The sequence below is a fragment of the Numenius arquata genome, chromosome 1 (genome assembly GCF_964106895.1).
Source record: "Numenius arquata chromosome 1, bNumArq3.hap1.1, whole genome shotgun sequence".
Classification (NCBI taxonomy): domain Eukaryota; kingdom Metazoa; phylum Chordata; class Aves; order Charadriiformes; family Scolopacidae; genus Numenius; species Numenius arquata.
The window spans coordinates 13,251,166-13,274,086 of record NC_133576.1 but is presented as its reverse complement, the minus strand read 5'-3'; the positions used below and the strand labels follow the sequence as shown (position 1 = coordinate 13,274,086).

The following is a 22,921-nucleotide window of genomic DNA, read 5'->3' as shown; positions in this document are numbered from 1 at the left end:
TGGAGCAGGAGAAATTCTCTGAGAAGGTTTAAGGTCTGGGGATTGCACCTTTCCATGCACAGTAGTATGAACTGCCCCCATGCAGTCCTGTGGATGCAACCGTCTTCCATCTTTACACAGGGACCCCTACATGGAAAGAAGTTGCAGAAGATAGTTGCAGCTTCTGTTGGCAGAAACACAGCGAGGAACTAGCTAGCACAGTTGGTCTCCCCAGTATGAACCAGACCATCCAGTAACAAGCAGGGAGCAGAAATGATGTCTGCTCAGCATCAGTGTTCCTCCCCATTCCTCAAATGGGCCTGCTCCTAAGCCTCATTCAGATGAACGTTGAAAACAAGTCCACTCTAATACTTGGTCAGGTCAGACTAGGGGGAAAAAAAAAAAAAAAAAAAGACATTCCCCATCTTGATCACTCCGTCATGCAAGTGTGTCGTAATAAATGGATGGCTTTTTGGTCTGGTAACGAAACTGCTCTAGCTTCAGGCCAATCCTCAGAAGAACAGCTTCATCCCACCATTTTGCCATGACCTGGGAAAAGATGAGAGAGAGGCAGAGAGAGAAAGGAGGAGGGGAAAAAAAAAAGTAGCATCATCACATACAGATGCTCTTGAAAGCCCTACAAAACATATGGCACCAAAACTACACATGCTTTTCCCTTTAACCCCAGTAAGTATGGCATCACTACATTTGGGATACAGGCAGCTGTGGTGACTTGTAATTACAAGATATGGACCTCTCATTTTCATGAGACCCATTTCAAGAGGGAGAAGAGAAAGGAAGGACTTAAAGAAGTTACAGAACTGAGAAGTATGGAAAAGAGAGGAAAGAGTGGTGATGAAATAGTGGGTACTAATGCAAGTAGACAGAGAGACAGAGAAATCTACCCCTCAGATACTGAGGAGTCCCTCTGCCACTCAGGAGTGAGTTACTCTGAGGCAAGTCTCTTCACCCACAAGTTAAAACTATTAGCATACCTGAGAAGCTGGCAGGTAACACTGGTGTGTGGAACAGTAGGAACCTGGTTACAGTAGTTCAGGACAAAGCCAGCATTCACAAAAAAAGAGTGCTCACCTGGAAGCTAACGGGAAGCCCAGCAGTAGAATATCCGATGGGGACCACAAGGCCTGGAATCCCAGTGAAGTTACCAAGCTGCATGAACCTGGGGGAAAAGCTGCCATCAGCATCCCTGCCTTGGGACAGCAGCAAAGCCATCTTTTTGGGGGAGAGGTAGCTAGGATCCATCTCTCCTGCATCAGGCTGAGCAATTTCAGTTCATGCAGCTAATCTTGCTCTTCTTACCTCATGGACTGGACTGTGAAGGAGGAATCGCTGCTCCCAGTCAAGAGGTCAGATTCATAGATTCTTGGGGCAGTGCAAGCAACAGCTGTGGAGGAATCACAGAATGATTGAGATTGAAAGGGACCTCAGGAGGTCAGCTTGTCTAACCTTCTGTCTCAAGGATGGTCAGCTAGAGCAGGTTGCCCAGAGCCATGTCTGAATGGCTTTTGCACAACCCCAGGGATGGAGATTCCACAGCCTCTCTGGGCAACCCGATCCAGTGTTTAAAGAGCAAAGGATGAGTCAGGCAGTGGGCAATCTTCAGGGAACAGCTTGGTTCATTAAAGCCACATGTTTGATATACATTGGTGATGCAAACTCACACCCCTGGAACACAATGAAGTCACCGAGATGTATGAATTAAGCAATTAGTTTCTATTTAGAGCAAGAACATTTGCATACATAAGTAGACATCCAGTCCCTCCTGTGTAAATGTGCTGGCTCTGCAGCTCCTGTTTCAAATACCAAGAAGGAGTTTCTCACTGCCATGGATATAGGCAGTAAGTCTATAAATATACAGCAAATCTAGAAATACACAGTAGTCTTTCTAACCAGGCTGCATTATCTTCTAAAGGCTTGAGGCACAGTGAAGTCTTTGCATAAAAGACTCTGCTCTTAAAACTGAGGAGGGAAAGTTAATGGAGTAACTGTTCTTAAAATGCACCACACAGCTGTTGGGGACCAGCTCTTTGGCCAAAGCTGCCAATACCTGGTGTAAGGATACAGTTCACAGTGCTGAAGATCTCTCGCAAAAATCTCATGCTCCGAGTTCTCTGTCGATTTGCCTGCAAACAGAGAGACTACTGTCTGACCGGGCCTTCTTGGTTCATGAGGCTCAAGTTTGATGATGACAGACTCTACCCATCAGAGCCTATGCCTTTGCAAAAGAAGACACATTTCCTGCAGTTTGGAATCAACATGGAGGAGACCAATCCATGTGGCATGCCCTCTGCTATGCCCCACTAATTCAGCATGCTTTCACAGCAGAGGCCAGTACAGCTGAGTGAAATCTTTCCACTTGTATGGGAAGGTTAAGAGAATCATAGAATTGGCTAGGTTGGAAGGGACCTTTAAGATCATCTAGTCTAAGCACCAACCTAACCCTGATAAAAAAAACATCACTAAACCATGTCACTAAGCACTATGTCTACCCGTCTTTTAAATATCTCCAGGGATGGTGCCTCAACCACTTCCCTGGACAGCCCATTCCAATGTTTAATAACCCTTTCAGGGTAAAAATTTTTCCTAATATCCAGTCTGAACCTCCCTTGGTGCAACTTGAGGCCAGAATCCTGTACCCCACCTTTAGAATTTCACTAGGTGCCTTCACTACAGTATGTTCCTTACCGTAATATAATCCAGAGCTGTGAACTGGGAAGCCAAGGCCAGGTTAGCCCGAGTGTCCAAATTCTGAAAGAGAAAACATCAATCATGGCTCTGCTTGCAAGAAACTGAAAGTGACAGCCCAGGAGTTCTCTTCCAGGTCTGCTGTCCTGTACTAGTAGTCATCCAACAGGTGGCTTATCACAGAAAATGCAGGAAAGCCTCAGGTTTCTCACTGACTTTGACACTTGTTCTGTATCAGCCAGGACAGCTACTGCTACTTACCATTTCGTGGAAATGTTTATTGAAGTCAGGTTGCAGGAAGTCCCTCATCTCACTAAGAATGCAGATTACATGTGCTACTCGCACTTCCTCCATCTCTGGAAGAGACACTTCAACCACACTGGCTCCCAAACTCTGCAGGTGCTCCACAGCTGAGTACAGAACAGGTAAAGCGCAGACATCATCCTTGAGTTCACCAGACTTCATAGAAGGGCTGTAAATCCCCACCCCCTTGAGAAGTTAGAGACCCCACAGGCCATTACAAGGCAAGTATCTTCAGCGCATCATGTGGCATGCAGACTGCTGCAGCTGCTTCTCGTAGGTAAAAACCTTCAGCCTAACAAGATCTCAATATTCCAACAGGGCAGAGGTAGGGGCTTGCAGACAGGTTCCTAACTTACCCACCACATTTCAGGCAAATTCATCTCCTCCCTCTAGCCCCCTAGTTAACCTAAAAAATAAAGGTGGACTGACAATACTTCCCAGAGCACTTGACATGACCGGTATTCTATCAGCATGAAACGATTGTTTAGCATCGTAAGATTCCCAATCAAAGCCTCTTCTGAACCATAATGGTAGAGGAACCCAGGGGATACTGAAGAGACCAGGTCAACAGTACAGGTTCACTAAATCCTGATGCACTTTAGCAAGGCCAAACATGAAGACTTCAGGAAAAGTGAATCTTTTGCAGTCTAGAAAGAATCTCCTTCTTTCTTTGATCCCAACTTCTTCATAAATACCCAAGCTTGCCTATTTCACTGGCTTATGGCGCATCTCTCCTAAGAAAACTCTACACGTGTAGAAGCATGTCTATGGAAATGAGGAGAAAAAACAGGCAAACAAAGCCTGAATACCGTGAACTCTCTTGCCTCCAATGCATAGGAGGCCAACTACTATACTAGGCATTGTAGAGTCTTTCTCCCCCACCCCCCCAAGTACTCACCAGGGTCAATTTTGCTTAGTGTAAAATCTAACAAAGCCACCCTAAGGGCACCATTTGGCTGACTTCATGGAAATACCAGAGGACTGGATACATCACAAAGACCTAGTCCTGTTTTTCCTACTGAATATTATACTGTGAAACAAGTCCCTCCCTTAGAAGTCTTTTATCATTAAAGTTTGCAGACTAAGTATTACTGAGCACAGATCTGTCTTTATACAGACAGAGGCCTAGCACACTGGACTGCATTCTTCCATTGTAACCTGACAAGCCTACAACTGCTGAGCTTTTTAACCCTCAGCAGTCAGGAGGGCTTCCCTAATACAAAGCTACTGCTGTTTGTCCAGACAGACTTCTTTAAGCATCTGCCTTCAAGGACTTCAGGCAAGATCTTTTTAATGCATACATAAGAGGAGCACCAAGCGATACCATGACATCAGACAGAACAAGAGACTTACAGATTTTTCCTCTTTACCTTTCTCACAGATGGATAGGACTTCAGCATCACATGCCTAGAGAAAAAGAGGAAAGAACTAAGTAGACTTTAGACACTGCCCTCCTCTCCTTGGTGAACACACTCACCAAGACTTCAGTCCTTATGGAGCTTTCCTTGTTCCTGTCCCTAATGGCAGTGAAACACAGCCCTCCAGGACCGCCTTAGGCCACCTGCTCCAAGAAAACAGCTGGCAGATCATCTTTTCCAGAGGAGAGGATATTCCTCCTCTGCACTGGGGCAGAGTCAGAAACTTATTTTCCTCCAGGGAAAAAATCCTGACCACGTTGTGGGGTTGCATTACAATTTCCAAGCGGTACTAGCTTGCAAGCCTAGTTTCTACTTTGGAATGATGAAATACCACTCAGCAGCTACAGCATTATCACCAAATGGATACACTAATTTTCCTATTTGATTTTAAACTAACTGCCTTCTGTAGTCAGTTCAGAAGCATTGCTTCCAATAGAAACAGCACTATGAGGAAGCATACTGCCATCAACTGTACAGTCATCACCTTTCCTCCTACCTCCAACAGACTTTCACTCAAAAGGCTTCCTTAGGAAAAAATCTATCCCTGTCAGTGTTTTCACCCAGGCTATATTCTCTTCCAATTACAGGGCTAAATATGGGAAGTTCTAATGATAACAGGCAAGAGAACAGTGAATGCACTGAATTCCTTCAAAATCTCATTTTGCAAAGCAGCAGAGAGAGAGAGAGAGAGAGAGAACAGGCACCTTAAAAAATGTCCAGTCCACTCCCAGTTTTAAGCCTTTCAGGTCAGGAGCACACATATCAGATAGGGTTGCTTTGGGCTGTTTTAGTCCTGCAGGGAACAAACAAGAGTTCCTCGTTTTATCTAGGATGCCTCTAGGGGGGCAGAGCACCTGGGCTCAGGGAGAGAGAGGGCTCACCTACCATACGGATAGAGAGGATCTGGCTCAGCAAGGATACTGTAAACAATGGCTGCATCCGCCACCGAGGTACAGATAGGGCCTGTGAAAGAGAGATCAGCGGTAAAAACATGACAATGGGTAAACAGTACCTTCCTCCCAAGGTCTTTTGTAGGCATAGATCGCCTCCCTTGTGAGAACACCACACAGCAAGATCCCTGAAGTGGGGCATGAGTCCTCTTACCTACGCTGACTGTGGAGTAGGAGAGTGGCAAGCTGCCATAAGAACTGATGCGCCCAAATGTACCTAGAGAAAGAGAAATTGGCAGTTAGCTAAATACCAGCAGTTGCTAGTTAAGATCTGACCTAGATGGCCCTGGTACACCCAGTGGGTAAGCAACAGACCCCTCACAGTCACTTCTACGTCTGCCATTTCAGAGCCCAGTCGCATCATCACTTTCAATACCCTGTTCTGCCATGATCAGACCACGATCTGTCTCATCAGTGAAACAGATGCATTCAGCAAATAGTGAAACTGTTTTCCCCCATAAGAAATTATTTAGTTGAGGAGAAATATGTGCAGGGACATTTTGAAATACATGCATTTAAACACGCAGAAGCAGCATGTATGGCATGGAAGATGGAGAGCCAGGAGCAGGATTATCAACAGGAGATACCACCCTCTGGGAGATCTCACCCACTTCACCAGTGAGACTTCACACCTAACACCAGTTGCCTTCTGCGAGTACTTGTATTGCTTTTCTGACCAGTTACATTTTTGTCATCGTCATCATTGTCTTCCTCAGATGAATCAAGATTAAGCAAGTTGATCACACATGAAGGATGGGAAAACAGAATAATGGCCAAGGATCTGGTCTGAGATGAAGGAGCTGAGACCCTTCAGAATGATAAACCATTCCGAAAAGCCAACATCTCTTCCAAGTGACAATGCTGCCTCGCTACCTTCCATGCTGTAGGCACTGTCCTGTGCATGTCTTATGTCCTCTGCACATTCCTCTTGATTACCGTAATTCTTACTGCAAAAACTGCATTGCTACTTCTTGTAACACTGAGATAAGAGGGAATGGCTACATCCTGGTTTCATATAAGCCTATTACCAGGTTTAACTTGCCAGGTACAAATCTGAGCAGCATCAGCCTCTCCATATAATTGGGAGGGACGGCAAACCATTGTGGGTGAAGATGCTTTTCACTAGCTCACTACAGATACCCAGCTACACTGAGAACACCTCCCAGCAGAGAAGGAAGATTTAAGAGGGACAAGGGGGCAGAAAGAAAAGCAGCAAGCATGTCATGTTTAGCATTTGACTCAAGTAAGTTAGGTTTTTTTGAACATCTGTTCAATAGCCAGTACTGAGAATGCTTTCACTCTGCCAGTCCAGCCCACATGACTCTCAGGGTGTTATACTCCAGAGTTTCTCTGGTGAAGTTTTACTTGACAGGAATTAACAGACTGCCTGACTTGTTTGTGGCATTCTATCTGAAACACCAAACAAGACATACACACCCTCCATGATTAAAGGGCTCTACCTTTCAGCCCGACCACACCACAGAACGAAGCAGGAATCCTCACAGAGCCACCTCCATCTGTGCCAATAGCCACTGGGCAGAGACCTACAAAAAAAAAAAAAAAAAAACCCAAACAAAAAAAAACCCCACACATTGGCCTGTGATCAGAGAGACATTGTATTGCCCCGTCCATTCCACCAGCAGCTGTAGCGAAGACAGCACACAGAGCTCTCTGTTCAGCTAGGAGTTCCCTCCAGCTTCTAAACCCACTCATAAAACTTAAATTCCTGAGGTACTTTGGCTCAGGACCTTCCTCCCACCACCCCTGAACTCCATTTAGGACCACCTACCTGCTGCTACAGCTGCTGCTGACCCACTGGAGCTCCCACCTGTGTAGTGGTTAGGCTTGTAGGGATTCCTAGGGATCTTGTGGTACCTGAGGCAGACAAATAGCGTTGAATCTTTTCCTAGAAAGGACAGCGTGTGTTACAGGGCAGGAAAAGATCCAGAAACACAGTTCAGGGATTTCAATCTCTTAGTAAAGAGATACCATTTCATCCCAGATAGTGCTATGTCCCTAGAAAATGAGACGCCAAAAAGACTTCTGCTTGAGAGTCCAATCTCGTTACAACAAGCAGCTTATCTAAAAGAGACAGGCTCAAAGCAAGAGAAAGGATGCTGCTCCAGCTCTTCTGCCTGCAACAGCACTGTGCCATTACTGGATGCCACAGTGCATTATGCAATTCCAAAAGGTGGAGCAGTTGGTGGCCAGCAATTCTTGCAGACAAGCAAGTCAGCATCCTCAGCTCTGCCCTTTTTCCCAGAGCAGCAGCTCCCAAAGTCTCCAGTCTGACCACAGTCCCCAGACCAAAGAGACCTGCCAGGCGGCTGGCTATCCAGCCGACCTCACGCAGTGAGGAAATGCCCTGGCACCTTGTTGCAGCTGAGGGGGAGCCCCAGTTCCATCCAGCTGCACATGCAGGAAGCATGGCTCTGCACATGGCTTATCAAGGCTGTGAGGACCACTGCTCTGGAATAGCAGTTCTCAGCCTGGCTAGAGCTGGAGAATTCACAACAGTAAAGCAAATTCCAGTGAAGCTGTTTTAGCTAGGAAATAAAAACACTATGTCCTCCTGAGATGACTGTACCTTTTCTCACTGTTCTGGGCCTTTAGCCATTACTGTGACTGAGCATAAGATTACTATTTATTTGTTTTCTGTCACCACTTTTGTCTACCACTCATCCTGTAAACATTCACACCTCCAGGCCTGTAAGGCCTGGCAAATCAAGTTCCTTACTCAACAGACACCACTTGGATCCTTTCCTTCCTTTGCTTTCAGGCATCTTCAGGCTTCCACAGCTACTCTGACCCTATAATCTACAATGCTGGGTTTTCATTACCCTAGGGTTCTCCCTGCACAGGTCAGTTTTATTCTCACATGCTTGCCCTATTTTTGTACCCTTCCCTGTCAGCTCTGGACAGGCTTTTAGGTCTTTCTAGATCCAGGGGAAGAAAAGGGGAAGGGATTTTTACCTATTAGGGTTGCATCCAGTTGTTCCAGTCCCTAGTTCATGCATGTTTGAGACCCCAATAATGATAGCCCCAGCCTCTCGCAGCTTCCTGGCCACAGTAGCATCTTCTGTTTCGGGCTCTGTCCCAAGATACACTGTTCCCACTCGGTGATGGTAAGGTACCTTAGGCAAGAAGACACCTTATTATTCATCCTAAAACAACGGCAAGGTAAGCAGGCACATGTGCATGCTTCACATGCACACTTCAGCTCAACAGATCCCAGACATTAGGAATCCACAGAGGTGAGCAAGGGCTAGGAAGCTTCGCTGCACTTCTTCAACTTGTCCTGTGCTGGTTTCTGTTAGGAGGGACACTAAACCTTGCAATATTTGGTCCTTCTCCCATGCAGAGGAGTCCTTTTAATACCATGACACAGAAAAGCAGAAACATGTAGACGGTCAAAAATTCTGCCTCCTTGCAGCAACGCAATCACTATGCCCAGAGGCTGGAGAAGAGTCCCCTTGGCCCCACACCACACACGAGTTCTGTTTTCCATTTTCCTACAGAGCCTCAACATTTCAGATCTGCAGTGCTTTGAAGCAAGGCACTGAGATTAGATGGATCCCAAAATACCAGATGGACTCATTTTCAGGGTATGCTACGTACTCCACTTCGATGCAGTAGTGGAAGAATCTGTACATAAACAGGACTCCCATCCTATAGGTAGGTCCCTCCAGAGCTTATGACAGCCTGATAGCACTGCTGGGAGTATTCAATGGTAACTGTTGTTAGGCCACAGGCAAAACTCCTTGCGAGTGGGAATTTTCAAATTAACTCGCCTATTTCTGAGGACAAGTATGTCCTTTAAGGTGAGAGGGATGCTTTGCCAGTGGAGCAGTCAGGGCCTGAGAAAAACACACAGTGACAGATGCTTTTATCCATTGTCATTTTGTCATAAGAGGCACTGTTTCCCACCCCCACTCCCCATGGATTAAAGAGATCAGCACAAGATATGGTACATGTCTGCTGTATGCAAGATCTGTCTTCACCTGGCAAAACTTGTTAATCCTACTCATTACAAACCCACATACTACCCCTTATTACAAACATATTCTCAGGCTTCTGCTGAGGAGTTGGCCTTAAAACCTTGTCGCAGGGAGTTGTCCACGTTGACCACCTGCAGCATGAACTGGCAGCAAGAGAAAGAAACTCACCACTTTGAACTCTTCTTTCAGACACACTGGGATGCCATCCAGATAAGACAGGGTACATTTATTCCTGTAACGAACAGTGGAGGCCTCAGCCATCTGCACAGAGGGGGAAAAAAAAGTATATGTTATATATATTTAGTTGAGCTGAAGGTCACTACCAGTATCAGAACAGATACCAAAAATGGTTCTTAGGCTTCTACTCAGCCAAACTGTAAAAGTTTGCCTCTTCTTTCACCATATGCTGATGGAAAACTACTGCTTGGAAGGATCTGTGCTAATGAATGCACATAAGCACAGAAGTCCTGTTTTAAACGTAGTCATCCAGCAGGAAACAGATTGCTTTAATGCTACCGCTCTTTGCGGGAAGGAGAGCAAACTTGTTTGTAGTCCTCTACACAAGGAGGGAAGAAAAACGTACATATTTTTCTGTGCAGTATGTCAGCAGAAGAGCCTCTGCCCCTTCTAATGGATGTTACTGCTCTTGGGGTGGCAGAGGCCCCTTTCCTACCAGAAGAAGACATTACCAGCATTATTTGCTCCCGGTCCCATTGGACTATCGCTCTGAGTGGGGGCGTGGATTTGTCGCAGTCCTCCAGCACAGCAATGATGTTCTTTGCTACCTGAGATGGCGTCAGCTTCCCACTCCTACAGGACAGGAGAAGTTGGGACCTTGTTACAAGACCCCACACACCACACCCACACACCGGGTTTGTCTCTCATGTAGCAAGATGGCAGCTGTCACAGCTGTAAGCAAGAACTAGATAAGAATCTGTGTATGGTGATGATTTCAACACAGTTGACACCATCAAGACAGGAGACTCCCTTCCTTAAGGGGAGAATTTGTCTATGCAGCATGCCCCCAACCCTTACAGTAGGGGCAGGAGCTAGGAGACTTACCCAGATATTCCTGAACCACCAGATAAATAGGGAAGGACAGCTGACAGCTTTACAGAGGCCTCAAGCTCCTGAAATCCCGAGGCCGTGAAACTCCCCATATCATGAGCTAAGACCAAGAGGCCAGCCCTCTTTATACAGGCCTCCCGTTACGGAGAAGGGGCTCGCAGCATTACTGTCATAACCCACCTTTAGCAAACAGGCCTTCCCTCCGGCCTGGCAACAGGCTATGTTTAACACTACAAACATATCTATCTCTGGCTGACACGAAAGCCTCACCTGTAACATCAGACTGCAGCGTCAGCCTTTTTCTCCAAGGCCACAGCCTGCTGGCAGAGGTGGCACTTCAGGAACAAGTGCCAGGAGTGCAAGAGGATTTATCCGAGCGCTCCACATCCGGCACGCGTCCCAGAGGCAACCAGGAGTTACCAAGAAGCCAAAAGCTCACAGAACCTTAGAGTCAGGGATGTGCTTTCAGCTCTTCCCCAGCTGGATACATTTACTGGGTGAAAGCAATCAAGCTGCTCACAGGAGCACAAGCAGCTGGGGATCCAAAGGATTCTTCAGAGACCCACAATACGTGCAACTCGCATCATCCAGATGAACCTTCCTCTCCTTCTCACTCGTGTTTGGGCAAACAAGGTATGTAGAAATCTCTCCCAGAGAAGACTGACAATAAGCCAAGGAAAACAGCATTTAAATATCCTTGCAGGGCTTGTAAAACTTGTGCCAGCTCTCCCAGTTGGCTTTCCCTTCTTATTCTATTAGAGGGAAAGGCCTACAGAGGGTGACGCTAAACAGTGACACGTCAAGGACAATCCTAACAAAGAGATGCCTGAAAGCTTGTGGAACAGTAACAGCCCACAGCAGGGGAACACGCAAGACAGGTTGTTTCCAGACCATAATTTCACCTACCGGTAGCAGTCCAGGTAGTCTTTGATCCCTTTGAAGCTAAACCCATTGCTAGCAGAATTGGACCTGCAAAGAAAGGATTAAAGGAGCAACTGTGAACCATCAAAGCCGTCTCTGTTTAGATCTGTAGACTTCAGCATCACAGTCCAATGCAGGTTGGGCATCACTCACTCACTGTAAACCTGCTGGTCACTGTTTGGACCACTAGCCTATACGCTTCAGCTCACACTCTGTCAGACTCCTTGCACACAGGTGAGACATCAGCTACACTCAGGGTGCCACAGCAATACGGGGTCAGTCCTTCTGACATGTTCTAGTTGCTTCGTATTTGTACTACGATACAGCAGTCACTAAACTGTCCAAAATTTATTCCAGGTTTCCATTTGCTACTCACCACTGGAGCATTACAGAATAGCTAGAAAATACTGGTAAACCTACCCCTGGGATTTCTATCTCAAGTTCAATCCAGACAGCCAGCAGCAGATACAGTGCGTGGTGCAGAAGGGGAAGAGACCTTATGTTGCGCATACAAGGATTCACATCAGCAAACTGCTTAAAAATTAAGCCAATGGCTCTAGTACATAAAAAATAGACCATTTCTCATCACAACAGGATGAACATAAGATCATCTGAAGAGGTAGCTAAAATTACTAGTCCTGTTATGTGTCCATATCATCACCCAAACCAGAAACCATATCCTGGAATAGGACAGCATATGTCACCATAATATGCTATCCGGGGAAGAGGTAAGGTTCCAGTAACCTGCTCTGTAATACTTAATGTATCACTGGCGGAGCTGGGGACACAAAAACCAGAAGGCTGCATCACAGAATCACCTAGGTTGGAAGGGACCCTTTAAGATCATCTAGTCCAACCAATGGAAAAAAAAAAAAACCAAAAAAAAAAACCAAAAAACACCCCCCCACACACACCACACCACACACAACCCACACACACACCACCACACCACCCAACACTAATCCATATCCCTGAGCACCATGTCAACTCCTCTCTTGAATACCTCCAGGGATGGTGCCTCAACCATCTCCCTGGGCAGCCCATTCCAATGCCTGATAACCCTTTCAGTAAAGAAATATTTCCTAATATCTAACCTGAACTTCCCCTGGCATAACTTGAGGCCATTACCCCTTGTCCTATCATCTGTAACTTGGGAGAAGAGACCAACCCCCGCCTCTCTACAGCCTCCTTTTAGGTAGTTGTAGAGAGCGATAAGGTCTCCCCTCAGTCTCCTCTTCCCCAGACTGAACAACCCCAGCTCCCTCAGCCTCTCTTCGTAAGACTTGTGCTCCAGATCCCTCACCAGCTTCGTTGCCCTTCTCTGGACCTGCTCCAGCACCTCAACGTCTTTCCTGTGGTAGGGGGCCCAAAACTGGACACAGTACTCAAGGTGGGGTCTCACCAGTGCCGAGTACTGCATCCACCCTGATCAATGCCTGCAGGAAATATATCCCTCCCTCTAAAGCAAAGGAGACGAAAGTTTTTCCTTGCTCTATCTTAAGAACTCAAGCAGGGAGCAAGCTTAGGTCCTGCTAAAAGCTGAAATACATACAGAGAACTCATTCTGTGAGACGTTGATGAAGTGCAGCTCATAGACTTTTTCAGCAACTACTGGATAAGCCCACAACTAAGAATCAAAATCAGATGGGGAGAGCATTCATAGCAGCCCAGCTGCTCCCACCTCAGCATCAGATCTCAACGAGACACATGAGCCTGACTAACATTTTGCCTGGAATCTAGTGGGATTTAATCAAGTACAGGTTGCAATCAAGAAAGAAGCTGAACAGGCTTTTATCCAAGCAACCTAACTAACAAAGCCTGATTTCCTGTGGATCGTTTTCCTTATAACCAGTGTTCTTTCTCTCCTCCAAGCAATCCCTGTGTTCTCTTTGAGATTCCTTGCAGGCAAGAAACAGCACACCTGCAAATTCACTTAAAGGGATGTATGTGCTGACTAGCCAACCACTAGGTGTATCTGCTCTAATGGAGCAACCAGAGCCCTGGCAGTGGCTGAACTTGGTTTCTCCCCAGTAAGCAGACTCCCTGAAGCTTGCAGAAACTTCACATTGCTTGTAACTACCAGTGATTTATAGGTTACAAAAGGAAAGATGACTGACAGCGCTATTTGTTTTGTAAAGTGGCTGGATGTGGAAAAATATTTTAATACAAATTACTGACGACAGCTTCCCACTAATATATAATAGTGCCAACACGTGTGTTCTTCCACTCCAGTGTTACACATCACATACTGACCTTATATCTACCAGCTGCTCGATAATATCTGAAGTGCTTTTAGCCTCAGACTTGTCTTCCGTAACCTCTGCAGCAACCTCTGGGATAAACGTGGGATCTTCGTGAATATCAAGTGAACGCATGAGTGAGAAGTTGTTCAGCCTGAAAGAGAAAAAATCACTGCTAGAGCTTGCAAGCTCTATCATGACTAATTTTTCACTGTTCAGAGGGAACCTTACCCAAGAACATTTCATCTTAGCAGTCTGCTCTCACAGCAGGGAGTTAACAACAGTTACAAGATAATCTCTCACACCTTTCCTAAAGGCAGCATCAAATCTATTCTGCTTGCTTAACAAAGCCTCCCACCTCTTGACATAAGGCCAGCCAGCCTCTGTAAACCCAAGCTGGGAAAGAAATGGTGAAAGTTTTTGATTCACTTGAATTAGACATATCACCTACAGACCAATAAAGACAGGAATGGAGAGGGAAAGAAAAGGAGAAAGTAGCATAAGCCATACATTCAAGCACTAATCCTGTTAAAACAAGCATCTCCTTAGACTTTTCCATGACCTGCTTCAACATAGTTCGTTTGCAACCAAATACAACAGGGATTGCAGCACAAGTTCAGGGCTTGGAACACATAAAGCCAGGAAATCAAGACCCTGTGATAGATGTCAAGGAACGATCTGCTGTATAACAGCAGTGACGTTTGTCTGGGTTTGATTCACTCAAAAAGCCCATGCCCCAAGTAAATATTCAGGGGTACCAATTGTGTTTAATACATTTCTTGGTGTCCTGCACAGGAGACCCAACAAATGACAGGCAAACTACGTGAAACAAGTGTGAGCCTGAGGTTCCTGACACCTCTTACCTGAGCGGCTCTTAGTGCAACATACGCCTAAAAGCATGGTTTCTAAACAAAACCATAAGTGAGACAGAAGGAGAAAAGGTTAACCTAAAATAGTGAATATCTTTAAAAAGAACATACTAAGACCTCTCAACTTCATGTCTGGTCTCATTTCCACAATACTACTATTCTTTTACCGCTACCAGTGATAAACATGGCAGATTCACCCATCCTTTGCACAGCTTTGAAAGAAAAGACTGCACTTTGGCAAAAGAACAGAAAGGCAAAGAGGCAAGCTGGAGAATTCAGTTTCTATGCACCAGCCTGAGTGTGAAAAAAGGTTAATCTTTTCTGTTAGAGACCCACTCAAACCAGAGTAGTTAAAAAATAACCTAGTAAACAATATCTATGACATAATCTTGCTCACTCTCCAATCACGTTATGCAGCTTCCCTCATAGAAAAGGTCATTTCAGATAGCCTGTAAGTGGTACACAATGCAAGCAATTAAAAAAAAAAAAAAAAAAAAAGAGAAAGAAGAAACTTGGAGGGGGAGAAAACTCCCCACTCTTACCTTATTAAGAAGGGCAGCAAGCAGATCTGTCCAAACGCCTAGAAGAAAACAAGCAGAAACATTGGTTTGCAGTAACTTTGACCTGAACACCTTCCTCACCAGACAAGGAATGCTGAATGTGCTCACAATTGCTGCAGTCTCAAAGCACCCTAGAGAGCATGCAATGCTCTGTAGTAAAAAAATAGTACAAATCCTTCTATTTCAGGCCACAAAATTGGCCCAAAATGCTTTCCCTCCACCTCTCATATTTATATAACTATAAAGAGTCTATTCTTTGGCTTTCCTGCCTTTGTCCTTCCCTGACTCGGTCTGGAAAGCCTGCAGCTCCAGGGTGCAACACTATTAAGAGGCTCTAGACAGCTCCCATCCACCCTTTTCTCCATGTTCCACAGATTATGCAAACATTGGATAAAGTAGAAGCCTATTATTTTGTTTCTCCCTGCTAGGATCTTTCCTGTTGCTCAACCAGCTCCTGCAGCAAACTGAGTCGACTTGGAAAAGCAGAGAAATTTAGAGATCCTATGGTAGCAGGCAGCTGAAATACCTCCTTTCCCAGTGTACAAATACTAGCAGCCCCGAAGAGACCAGCCTTGTTCTAGCCTGTTGTAATAGCTCAACAATAGATTTCAAAAACCTGTTAAGCGATGTGCAAATACAGTACAAGTCTGAAGCAAGGATCACGCTCCTAGATCCATGAAGCGATACATTGCCTCACACGTTACATAAGAATTACAGTCTCTTTTTTTCCTAATCTACATCTAATCTAAGGCAGCACAATTCCGTAAAAGACTGAGAATCTTGCGTCCCCCTCCAAGGGGTATGTCAGGAAAGGAAACAAGCCCATGGACACACACCAGAAGCGGCCACAATGCAAAGGATAAAAAGGTATTCTGGTTGTTACATCTCGGAAGAAAGCCACTTGCAGAGTATTCTCATAAATAAAGGCACAGCCCACTACTAGCTTTCACTCCAGGCCCCACCAGTCACCAAGCTCTGTAACAGGTCACACTGCTGCAACGAGACTTTCGTGCCTAACCTTGGCACTGGCTCAAAAGGAAAAGCCAAGCAGCAGCAACAACAAAATCCACCAGCTTTCAGGTGGATGATACCACAAGGTGCTCAGTGCCAAGGGGTCGCAGGTTTTTCTCTGCCCAGCACCCTGCTATATAGTGGTTATGCCTGCTCCACACCGGCCTCGGTGGGAACCAACCCATGGGCTCAAAGGCACCACAAAGCCCACCCAAGGAAGAGCTCTGGGGGGGGACGGCCACCTTCAGCACCAAAGCCCACCCGAGGAAGAGCTCTGGGGGGGGACGGCCACCTTCAGCACCAAAGCCCACCCGAGGAAGAGCTCTGGGGGGGGACGGCCGCCTTCAGCACCAAAGCCCACCCGAGGAAGAGCTCTGGGGGGGGACGGCCGCCTTCAGCACCAAAGCCCACCCGAGGAAGAGCTCTGGGGGGGGACGGCCACCTTCAGCACCAAAGCCCACCCGAGGAAGAGCTCTGGGGGGGGACGGCCGCCTTCAGCACCAAAGCCCACCCGAGGAAGAGCTCTGGGGGGGGACGGCCGCCTTCAGCACCAAAGCCCACCCGAGGAAGAGCTCTGGGGGGGGACGGCCGCCTTCAGCACCAAAGCCCACCCGAGGAAGAGCTCTGGGGGGGGACGGCCGCCTTCAGCACCAAAGCCCACCCGAGGAAGAGCTCTAGGGAGAATGTTGCCTTCAGCACCAAAGCCCACCCGAGGAGGAGCTCTGGGGGAGACCTGGCTGCCTTTAGCGCCAAAGCCCACCCGAGGAGGAGCTCTGGGGGGGCAGCTGCCTTCAACACCTTCCCTGACACCCACACTCGGAGGAAAGCTGGTGGCGGCTGTGTTCCGAGTCTGATGTCGACTTCGGGCTCTCCATGCCCCAGGACTCTCACGACACCCTCACCCCAAGGCCAGCTCTCTGGCATCCCACCTGGGGGACAGGGTGAACACAGAACCACGCAGAAAGCCACAACCTCCCTACAATTTCCCTACAGATGCGGGTTTTACCTTCCCACCGACACCACTCCCTCCCTCCTTCCCTCTCTCCCTCCCAAACCCCCGGCAGCCTCGGCCGGTTTCCCCCAGCCACACCGGGCTTTACTGCCTTGTTTACGAGGCAGACCCGGTGCCGGCCGGGGGCGGCCACCCGGCCCCTCGCCCCGACTCACCGTGTTGGCCACATGGACGAAGAGGCGCAGGCCGGAGCCGCACAGCCGCGGTGCCCACTGCGGAGAGGAGGCGACAGGTGAGCGCTGGGCTCCGCTCCCTTCCTCCCTCCCTCCCTCCCACCGCCCCCCGCCCGGCCGCCCTCCCGGCTCCCTCCCCGGCGCTCACGGCGTCCCGCGGCGGGCTGCGGCCCCGCTTCTCGGCCCGGCCGGGCTCCCGGCGGCGCAGCACGGCCCCCGCGCTGCCGGTGTGCCGCCGCACGCAGCACAGGTAGAAAGCGGCAGCCGGCAGCAGCAGCGAGAGGAGCACCAGCACCAGCGACGCCATCTCCCTCCTTCCACTGAGCCCGGCGGCAGCGAGCCCTCCCGATGCCGGGGCGGTGCTCGGGCCTGGCCCCGCCTGCCACCGCGGGCGCCTGCGCCCCGCCGGGAGCCGAGAGAGGAACGGCGGGAGCAGCGGGGCGACCGTCCGGTGCCCGCCGAGCCCGGGCCTTCCCCGCCGCCCGCCATGTCCCGCTTCTACCAGGCGCTTGGCCGTGCCGCCGGTGCCCGGGGGGGGAGTCCGGGTCTGGAGGAGGCGGACATTTACCGGTGGGGTCTGACAGGTCAGCGGGACGCCGCCGGTAGCCGGCCAGGCCCCGGGAGGTGCCCGGGGGAAGGGGTGGTGAGGGAGCGGTGAGGCGCCTGGGGGGGGGTTTCTGTGAGAGGGCGGCGGGGGGCGGCGGAGGGGCCCTGCGGCCGCCCGGTGCTGTGATCGTCTGGGCCTCTGTGTTAACAGCCCCCCCGGGCTCGAGATAAAGGCAGGCGTAAATATACGTGGCTTATTAACAGTACACAGCACTCGAGTCCAGGTACGAGGAAAAGATCTTGAGAACTCCTACTTGACTTGTTTTGTGTTTGTTTTGACATCTGGTGCTGCGTTATAGCAGCTTTCCAGTATCTGAAGGGGAACTACAAGGAAGCTGGAAAGGGACTTTTTTACAGGGGCATGTAGTGATAGGACGAAGGGTAATGGCTTCAAACTGGAAGAAGGTAGATTTAGATGAGATACCAGGAAGAAATTTTTCACTATGAGGGTGGTAAAGCACTGGAACAGGTTGCCCAGAGAAGCTGTGGATGCCCCATCCCTGGAAGTGTTCAAGGCCAGGCTGGATGGAGCTTTGAGCAACCTGGTCTGGTGGGAGGTGTCCCTGCCCATGGCAGGGGGGCTGGAACTCAATGGTCTTTAAGGTCCCTTCCAACCTAAACCATTCTATGATTCTACGATAATAAGGGTGGCAATGGTGGTAGTAGCCACAGTGACTTGCGCTTGAGGTCTGCCCTAGCTTGAGGGTAGGAAAGCTGGAAAACATCTTGGTGAGAAATGATTATTATACAATGTTAGAGTGTTGCAGACATTTCCAGTAGCATTAAGCATCTCCCTGGATGTAGTACTTACATATTTTAAAAAGTGACCAGGGCTTAAAATCAAGCTGTCTTTTAGGAATGCAAAGTAGTGTCTTAATTATCAGATTCGGTTCATTGTACAGGCCTTTGTAATGACTTAGAGCATTTCTGTGTGTACAAGTTCCTGAATATGGTTTAATTTAATGGATTTGCTGTAACGTTAGTGTCCCTACTTTCTAGGAAGGTAAAACAGCTTCTGCTGAAAACTGCTGTGCTTTTCTTGCAAGGCAGTTGTTCGGGAAGGCCTGGTTGTCCAGGACCTGTTTCTGGTGGCTTCAAGGTGTCACTGTGTATGGAGTGCATTGGATGACTATGTAAATGTAACAAATTGCTTTTATTCCCAGGCATTAAGCTTCGTCCCTATCAAGTAGAAGGTGTGAAATGGATGGTGCAATGCTACAAAGTCCAGCATGGCTGTATCCTGGGTGATGAGATGGGTCTTGGGAAGACTTGTCAGGTGTGTTGTGGTCTTCTTCTGGAAAATGACCTTTGCCTACTTTAGGCCAATATTTCTGCAGAATGAAAAGAAAATCACCCTAGTGATTGGTCAGTTAAGCAGCCCCATCCTGAAGTCTATATTCAAAAGAGAGAGCTCATTGTTTCTTTCGTTCCTTAATCACTTAAAATCCCTATTAGGTCCTGAGTGACACTCCAAAAAGGTTTCAGGGTTTTGTAAAACGATGAGTCGTCATTTCACACAGACATCTGAATTATTGTACAGAGTTGAAGGGACAATACACAGGAGAGGAGGATGCACCTGCAGCAAGATGATTTTTGGGTTTGTCAATAGATGGATTAAAATTTACAGGTGTCAGTTTTTCAGTGCTGCTTTTTTATTCTTCACAAGTTTTTAAATGGGTTTCAGTTTTGTTGGAAAATGAATGTTTTTGCTTTGGTACAGCTTGTGGTATTCAATAGGTAATAACAAACTGGTAGTTTTAGAAAGTGATGTATGGTAGATCTTTTTTGTGACTATGGAGAAAGGTCTTTGGAAAGGTTCTCCAGATTTCAAGGTCACGTTCTGGAATCTAAGCTTTTTTGTCGTTGATGGTGGATCTCACTTGACGTTCCCTTAGCTCTTCTTTGTGCTAGAGAACCTATGGGAGCCAGCTAAAAAGCTCAAGAGGGAGACAGTTTATGGGGGTTCAGGCTATTGGGTTTAACTCTTTTGTTATTATTAAAAAAACATAATATTTTCCTTGCCTTCTAGACTATTTCTCTACTTCTTTACTTGACAAAAGAAGTAACAAACAAAGAGAAGTTTCTGATACTTTGTCCTCTATCCGTTCTGAGCAACTGGAAGGAGGAACTGGAGAGGTAAGTTTAACAGTTGTCCGGCTCATCATATTCTTGCACAGCAAGTTACAAAGATTCTCTTCAGATGGTCTCAGTCCAACAGTTTTCTTCCTTCGAAAAGGAAGAAAAATAAAAAAAACGAAGCTACCAAAACAACAAATCAATGCAAACACCACTTGCAGTTAATGCGTAGTCTTTAGAATGCTGTGGTATACATGAATTAATCCAAGTTCTAGTATTGGCTGACTTTCAGCCCAAATGCCCCCACTATCTCTTTACTTTTTATTGATTTGTAACCCTCCGTGCTCAGCCTCTCCTAGACAAAATCTGCTGAAGACACCCAGGATTCTGTATGATGAAAGGTAAGACCCAAGTTGAATAGTGTCTTTCTTGGCATGCTCACATATGCATGCAAAATACATTACATCTCTACATGCAACCCATCTTCACTGGCGTGCAATTACTCTGCTGATGGCACATTTGCTACGCCCAGAATTCATACATTTTTGAGCTGGAGCCCAAAGATTCCTTTTAAGAGGAAGGGCAGAAAGTTAAAAATTGGAACACAAGTCTGTCTGTGTGACTATCAGGCAATGCTGTCTCTCAGCATCTGAAGTCATCCAGGTTACATTCTGAAGTGAGCTGGCCTGATTTGGATAGACTTGCAGTTGGAATAGTTGGGGCAAAGCACATCCCTTTGTTGATCAGCAGTGAACAGCTATCCAGGAGGACCATTAGCCAAATATCGGTGGGATTAAATGAAAATTTTATGGTCTTAACTCTTCCTCCATGGAACTGGTTTTATATGCTTTATGACTAAGAGGATAGATTTTTGAGGCCCTGACTTGGACCTGTTTGGCGCCAACATTCCCTTTATTTTAGCATGATTTAGGCCCATTCTTTGGCCCCAGCTAGGCAAACTGTATTTGTTCACCTGCTTCTCATGAGCTATTTCAGTTTAGAATAACAAATGGGCCATGTGGTTTTTAATCATCTGCCTTGAACTTTGAGACCTAGGAGAAGGCAGTTTATTTGGGACTCGTCCAGACCAGAACCAGCAGTTGAGGTACCAACCTGAGATGCAAATTAGTCAGGAAGGAGTTAGATTCAAAAGCTGAGATCCAGCCACATCTCACGGGAGGTTAGGGTGTTTGGACAGGAGGTTCTCATTACCTGTCCAGTAGCTATGTTTGGTAAGGGGGCTGAGGGTCTTAAACACATGAAAGACTTAGCTTGGCTCACTGTTTTTGCTCTGTCTTTCTCTTGACAACAGATTTGCTCCAGGTCTTTCCTTTGTGACGTACGTAGGCAGCAAGGAGGAACGACCCAAACTGCAGCAGAACCTGAAAGAGCAATCTCACTTCCATGCGCTCCTGACAACATACGAGGTATGTAATGACTTTGTCACTTGGAAGGAGGGCTCAAGTTTTTTCTTGCCTTTCCATTCCCCTGTACCACCCAGCTCATGCCTTGTCCTCTGTACTCGCGTCCGACCTTCCTCAGTGGTTTTCTACTCTGTAACCCATTCCACAAGCTGATCTAGGTTGCTGCAAGTTTTTGTGTCCCTCAGATAATCTACTTTAACCCCAGTTTTACTGCATAGCTGTATCACACCTTGAGTAAAGAAAACAGACACATGTCCATCCTTAACTAATATTGAATGGTATCTGCATTGGCTTTGTATGGTGCCTTGCAGACCTTTAACATCTAATAGAAGTATACACGTGTGATGCTTATTAAGTTTCTATTAATTGGGCAATGCAAGAACACTTGTGCCCTCATCAGCATGCTCTCCTCAGACAAAATTCTCATTCCTGGACTGCAAAACAGTGAGGTTCCTGTTATAATTGATAGGACTTCGGGCTGAATCTAATCATAGCTCTCCTGAGAAGGTCCTGTCCTGTTGTAAATGGAACCAAACCAGAATAGGGTTGTTTTCCTTGGTCACTGCTTTGGACTTTGCATGATCTGGTGCTTAGTTATCTGGAGTGGGAAAAAGCCCTTATTTTTCTCTTATGAGTCAGTCCCGCTCAGGTATTAGTTCATTTCAGGACTTTGATTTTATTTTAACAATCTCTTAACAAACACAACTACTTGAAATTAGATTAAAAACATCTCTTACTGCTGCTTTTTTTTTTTTTATTTCCCTTCTGATCTCCCTTTCTCTTTGCCCTCTTGCTTTCCCTCTTTTCACATATTTTAAGGTCTCTTCCTTTTGGGAGCTGTGAGACCTGTGCTCACCATTCAGGTACACTGAATCTTTTTCCATGTTGTGCAAGTGGGAGTGGGTAGCAATGATAACCCTCATCCTGAATGTGATAAATGGAGGTGCTCATACTGAAGCAAGTCAAAGGCGGCAACCAACTGTATCAAAATATTCACTTAGCTAGGATTTTTCTTGTCTCTGTTGCTTTTGATGATAAAATTCTGTGCTTTTTGAGGCATTCTCTTGAGTGACCTGATATCTCTTCCTCTTAATCTGAAGTTTGGCAAGCAAAGTCTACATTTTAGGATACTATCAGGTCATTGTAATAGCTCAGATCAATCCACTGAAGCGTATGTTTGGTTAGAGTGAAAAAGGTTGTGATACTGAAGGTGCATGGTATTTCTTACTGAGTGAGAAAGGTATGAAAAACTTTTACAGAGCTCAAGAGCATTCCTGGTGTGTGTAAGTTTCCATTAATTCTCTGAAGTTCTACTGCTGGTATTTTGCTAGACGAGTTAAAATGTAGGATCACAACAGTTTGTGGTTACAATGGCTGTCATGTAACGTTCCTTGGGTGATAAGTGGCTTCATTCCAGTCTCCCCCATTCTACCATAGTTTGCAAGTAGACAAAAAGATGTTCTGTTTCTTAACTGGTGTATTAACTTAAGTCATAAACCACGGTTCATTTCTTTTCATTGCAGATTTGTCTGAAAGATGCGGCATTTCTAAAATTGTGAGTCTGGTTTTAGTTTTTTCAAATCTAATTCTGCACATCTGACAGTGAT

At 46.7% G+C, this 22,921-nt stretch overlaps 2 protein-coding genes across 2 annotated transcripts in view; one reads left to right on the top strand and one right to left on the bottom strand.

Moving 5' to 3' along the window:
• Nucleotides 1–417: 417 nt before the first annotated feature.
• Nucleotides 418–17,697, bottom strand: LOC141476433 (uncharacterized). Its single transcript, XM_074165147.1, is given in 21 exon segments — nt 418–528; nt 1,072–1,159; nt 1,300–1,384; nt 2,048–2,123; nt 2,686–2,748; nt 2,947–3,095; nt 4,359–4,395; nt 5,111–5,199; nt 5,292–5,369; nt 5,511–5,573; nt 6,817–6,900; nt 7,146–7,231; nt 8,330–8,490; nt 9,523–9,615; nt 10,044–10,164; nt 11,329–11,391; nt 13,597–13,737; nt 14,995–15,032; nt 17,191–17,247; nt 17,357–17,631; nt 17,634–17,697. Coding segments are annotated over 21 exon segments (2,022 nt in total).
• The window catches only part of CHD1L (chromodomain helicase DNA binding protein 1 like), a 26,143-nt gene continuing 20,843 nt past the window's right edge, over nt 17,622–22,921 (top strand). The window contains exons 1-5 of the mRNA XM_074165036.1: nt 17,622–17,792; nt 18,978–19,090; nt 19,844–19,950; nt 21,203–21,317; nt 22,838–22,869. Coding sequence (XP_074021137.1) covers nt 17,696–17,792; nt 18,978–19,090; nt 19,844–19,950; nt 21,203–21,317; nt 22,838–22,869 — 464 coding nt within the window. The 5' untranslated portion in view covers nt 17,622–17,695. The remainder of the gene's footprint in view (nt 17,793–18,977; nt 19,091–19,843; nt 19,951–21,202; nt 21,318–22,837; nt 22,870–22,921) is intronic.